This window comes from Urtica dioica, chromosome 9 (assembly GCF_054948205.1).
Source record: "Urtica dioica subsp. dioica isolate 48M chromosome 9, U.dioica_male_clone48M_v1_H2, whole genome shotgun sequence".
Classification (NCBI taxonomy): Eukaryota; Viridiplantae; Streptophyta; class Magnoliopsida; order Rosales; family Urticaceae; genus Urtica; species Urtica dioica.
The window spans coordinates 16880684-16885682 of record NC_142764.1 but is presented as its reverse complement, the minus strand read 5'-3'; the positions used below and the strand labels follow the sequence as shown (position 1 = coordinate 16885682).

Genomic DNA, 4999 nt, shown 5'->3' with positions numbered 1-4999 from the left:
TTTTTAAATTAAATCACGCATAATTAATTATTCTTAATAAAATTAGTGATTGATTAGTTATGATCAACCAAAGGTTGACTATTTAGGCAATAATATAAATATGATGTGGCTTAGTTGATAATAAATTTCTTTTATTTTTATACTCTTAAATATGTTGTTGTCTTTTAATTATTTAAAATAGTTAATTTAAGTAATCAAACACATTAAATAAATTTGATAAAAATAAAATTAAACAACTTAAATTATGAAAAAAAAAATTGTTTTTTTTTTTTTGTTTCTATGGCCAATTATGTAAACAAGAGAGATTTTAGTGACCAAAAAATAAATGGATCGAGAAGTTAACAATGTCGCGCTATACTTATCGTTACTTTGTTCATCCACCCCAATTAAAATGACTTTCAAGTCAACATGGATTTAGGGTTCAGTTGCATGGATATGCTCTTAGTCTCACGAATTTACATTCTTAATAATCGCTCTCTTCCTTTAAACACGTTCATTCACTTACTGTAACGAGAGCTTTTAATATTTCGATCGGACTTGGCTTGGTCTAGTTCACCACTTGGTATAGTAAGAATTTTTCAAGGGTCAAGATTTGTAAAAGGCTTATCAATATCAACATCAACATCCGTTTTCCTTTATAGCTGAAAAGAGAGAGAGAGAGAGAGAGAGAGAGAGAGAGAGAGAGAGAGAGAGAGAGAGAGAGAGAGAGAGAGAGAGAGAGAGAGAGAGAGAGAGAGAGATAAAAACAAGGCTAAGCTTAGCTTTTGTTGGAACTTTTACGACTAAATCACGTAATATATGTGATAGCGACTCAGCTATCAATGCTATATCATCCAGACGTGTTTGACTCGGTAGTTCTATCTTCTGTATGTGGCCCTGCGTAGCACATTCTTTTAAAATCTTTAGACACTTAAAAACTAACGTTTATATTATTATCTAATAATACATGTCCAATTATCCCATCAATATGTAGTGCATTGGAAGAGTTTTCTCCCATTAGCATTACTTTTTTTTTTACTCACATCCATTAGCATTACTTGTTTTTTAACGCAACTAATAAAAAAATAGGCAAAAGATATCAAACCCTGATACCGTCAATGGCTGAAGAATAATTAGAAAAGGATTGCTAAATAATAATAAATAAAAAAATACTTTAACGTTAATAAAAAAAAAACATTTTTTAAGCTATACCTTGATTCTTCTTTAGTTATTTAAGATCCTGTATATGATAATAAAATAGAAAGCGCAAAACTACTCAATAATGGTGAGTGATAATTGGGATACCAAATCATCATCAATGATTGACACTTCATAATAGTCATGGCAGCATCAAATATTCCGGTCATTATTAAATTAAAGAAAATACGTAAAAAAAAAAAAAAAAAAAGAGATTCCATTGTCAGAAATTATGTTCTTGACAACTATTTGGTTTAATTTTGATGTCCTCTTTTTGTTTGTTTTGATCACAACAGATAGGAAAATCCTGCTTTAATTCGACTATTGACCGTCTCTCTAAAGGATTAGATCTAATCAGTGAATGGAAAATAATATAAAATAAAACATTTTACGTCTAAAGAACATTTATCACTTAATTACACAGTGCTGGAAAAAATTAATGGTATATTTTGGCCATCTTCTATCCAATAATTTCAGCATATAACTTGTTAGTTTCTGCTTCCACAAGTTATATTAAAGAAAGTGGATATAAGAATGTCGCAGCAAATTAACAATTCACCAGCGTTAAAAGCCCAGCTTTAGATTAATCCTAAACAACATGTTATCTTACACAGTTAAAAAATTAAAGAAAACAACAAGAGCATTAACATGTACAAAATTACAAATGCAACTAGTAATTAAATGTGCCAACAATCACGTAGAGCAATCTTTTTTTTTTTCTTTCTTTCTTTTCTCTGCCTTTAGCAATAGAATGTGTGTAGTAATAGTAACAAGTAACAAATACCTGTGGAATAAGTTGAAGTAGAAAGTAATGTCAGGCATGTACAGGTATGGAAGAGCTCATTGAAATGCATCCTTTTAAGCGGTGGAGAATGGCGTTTCGGCTGACGAGCCTCGAGTGGTGGGTCATGGGAAGGCCTTCCTTGACGCACTCGTCGTATTTCTCGAGAACCGACACGATGTGGCTGAAATCCGGCCTCTTCGAAGGGTTCGCCGCCCAGCACCGCTTTATGAGGTGGGCTAGCGCCGGCTGACAACTCGCCGGCAATGGAGGCCTCTCGTTCTGCAACCCAAAATCAAATCATGATGGAATTCATTTTGATCTGGATTGGTGTCTTATTGGATCAGTGACAGAGCCAGAAATTCTAACTCGCTATAGGCACAAGCAGTGAAGGAGCCAAGAATTGTAGTTCAGGGGACAAAATTGAAAGAAATCGGAAACTGACGATTATAATTTTTAAAAGTTCGGAGGGGGATACACCCCCTGATTATTGGCTGACTCCGGCAGTGGGCACAAGGACGGAGGCTGGCCTAGAACTCCCTCTGAGAAACTAAATCATTTTGCAATTATAATATTTATTTTTTATTTTATCTATTAAACCCCTCTAACTGATGAGTCTGGCTCCGGCCATGGCCATGTAACTGATGGGGCTAATATACAACAAAAAAAAAAGTTCGGGAGAACTAATTTGTAAATTTTAAGTTAAATTATGGTGGTTATGCCCGTGCAATTATTATGTTTCTTTTTATTTTATCTAGTAAACCCCTCTAAATAATGAGTCTGGCTTATAGACACGTAATCAGGGACGGATTCAGAAACCTAAACTAAATGAGATTAATACACAAAAAAAGGGTATAGGGAGAGCTAATTTGTAAATTTTAAATTAAATTACGGTGGCTATTTTTGGTTAAACAAATTAAAGAAACCTTTTCGGCCACAGCGAAAGCGGCTTGGACGGGCGTCATTCCTTGGAAAGGAAGCAAGGCAGTGGTGAGCTCCCAAAGCACGATGCCGAAGCTGTAGACGTCGACCTTGCGGGTGTAGGGCTTCTCCTTGATCATCTCCGGGGCCATCCACCGGTACGTCCCCATGTTCCCCTTTGTCTCCCGGCACTGCGTCTCCAGGCACGATGTCCCGAAATCCCCCACTTTCACCCTCATGTCGTCGTTCAGCAGCAAGTTGTTGGACTTGAGGTCCCGGTGGATCACGCCTTGCGTGTGAAGGTACTCCATTCCTCTCGAGATGTCCAGCGCCAGTCTCAGGATCGTCTCCGTCGACAGCGAGTACGGCTCTTTCTTGTTCAGGTACATCCTCAGCGTTCCTTGTGACATGTACTCTGTGATTATGCAATACACCGGGGGCTTCTTACACGCTGCGATAAACTGTTACCAAAACAAGGAGAATTTTCACGGATAGTAGACTTCAAAACAACTAATAAGAGAAGGGATATAGAATTATGATGAACTAAGAGCTGGTCACGTGGAACTCGGGAAATTGGATTCTTTGGTCTCGTCCTATATTTTGCGGGAAATAGGACTTTCGGAACCATAAAAATGTTACCGAAAATTAACTCCCGTTAACATATTTCGCAGTTCTGGGATTCCCATATTTCTCTTTTTTTTTTTTACTTCTATTTTAATCATGAATGCAATTAAGAAAAATGAAACATTTTCATATTGTCAATTAAAATAATACAACTTAAAAAATGGTGCTAAACGGAGATTGCAGTTCCGTCTCATTTCTCGGATGGTTTCGGGACAAAACTCCGGTACCACATCTCATAATAGGATTTTTTTTCTTCTTATTTCTCATATAGGACTAATAATACGGGAACCAACTTTAGGTAAAAGTAATCTATTTCTCATAAGCTCTTATTTTTTTTTTTTTTTTTAAAAAGGGATATAGAATTATGATGAACCTGGACGATGTTTGGGTGGAGAAGGCGGGAGAGGAAGGCGACTTCGGACTTGAACTGCTGCTCGAGCAAGAGGCGGGTCTCCTCCTTCTGGTTGGGGATGCGGACCATCTTGACGGCGACGGCGCGCTGCTTGTAGATCCCGCGGTAAATCCTGCTGTGGGCCCCGGACGCAAACTTGTTGCCGATGAAGAGCTGCGAGAGGTCGGCGGCCCACTCCTCGTCCTCGTGGTTGGGGGACGACTCCCAGGCCTCGACGTTCTCGCTGTCCAATATCATCGACCACGACTCCACGCTGTCGAACCGCCGCCGCTCCAGGTTCTCCGTCTCCGACCTCATCCTCCACGCCGGCGACGATCTCCGACCCCTTCCCTTCCCCAAACACCACCCCCCCATGGCCTGCCTCCCTACCTACCACCTAATAAAAACCCTGCTCATGCTTTCCCATCAACTCATCCTCATTTGCTTGCTCCACAAACTCAGGCTTCAGTTCATACCATCATCATCATGGATAGCTATAACCTAGCTAGAGAGATGAGAGAGAGAGAGAGGGGAAAGTGTCTCTTCTCGATCGGGAAGGGGGGTTAGGTTGTTTGGAAGTGGAAAGCTGTGATGATCAATTCGATGGCAGAGAGGTTTCATGGGTGTCTCGTGATGCCGAGAGAGAGTGTCAAAAAAGGGAAGGCTTGTTCACAGATTGTGCCAACTGCGATGCACTTTGTGTACTCAAATTGTAAAGTCGGGAAGTAAGCTTTATTTATTCGCGGGACCATCCAAGTTGAGGGAAAGTGGGAAATTGAATGGCCAACGCCAAATCATGTTGCTCTATTTCTTACATATAAAGCAAATTGTATGTTTTCTATATGACGTATTTGTGTAAAATGATAAATGAGATTTGCTCAATTTGTACGTAACTTTTTTTCTTAAAACTAACAGTTGCTCCAATCTTAATATCGTCGCTTTATTCGTAAGGCTATATATATACCTACGCACTAAGTCGTATTAAGGGTATATTTATCAAATAAAATACATGAAAAATAATAATATCCTCTATCTATTGATATGAATTGTGCTTTGTACGATCAAGAATCTCGTCTCTCTATTCTTCAACTGTGCTTGAACAGTTT

At 38.5% G+C, this 4999-nt stretch overlaps 1 protein-coding gene across 2 annotated transcripts; it reads right to left on the bottom strand.

Annotated features, from left to right (window-relative positions):
* Window positions 1-846: 846 nt before the first annotated feature.
* HT1 (Protein kinase superfamily protein) lies at window positions 847-4686 on the bottom strand. Of its 2 annotated transcripts, XM_089627479.1 has the most exons (4): window positions 3876-4686; window positions 2884-3339; window positions 1961-2239; window positions 847-876 (listed from the first exon to the last, which is right to left on the bottom strand). In XM_089627479.1, exons 1-3 carry the CDS (start codon window positions 4266-4268, stop codon window positions 1991-1993), a joined length of 1098 nt encoding a protein of 365 aa, XP_089483605.1. In that variant the 5' UTR covers window positions 4269-4686; the 3' UTR covers window positions 847-876; window positions 1961-1990. The 2 variants fall into 2 exon arrangements, with proteins under 2 accessions (XP_089483605.1, XP_089483604.1); XM_089627478.1 differs by lacking the exon at window positions 847-876 and having other exon boundaries at window positions 1799-2239.
* Between the last annotated feature and the right edge of the window lie 313 nt (window positions 4687-4999).

Coding starts and splice junctions, on each gene's coding strand:
- HT1 (XM_089627479.1), bottom strand. CDS start 4,268: ATGGGGGGGTGGTGTTTGGGGAAGGGAAGGGGTCGGAGATCGTCGCCG. Junction 3,340..3,875: donor TCCACCCAAACATCGTCCAG/GTTCATCATAAT, acceptor TTTTGGTAACAG/TTTATCGCAGCGTGTAAGAA. Junction 2,240..2,883: donor CTTTCGCTGTGGCCGAAAAG/GTTTCTTTAATT, acceptor TTTGGGTTGCAG/AACGAGAGGCCTCCATTGCC.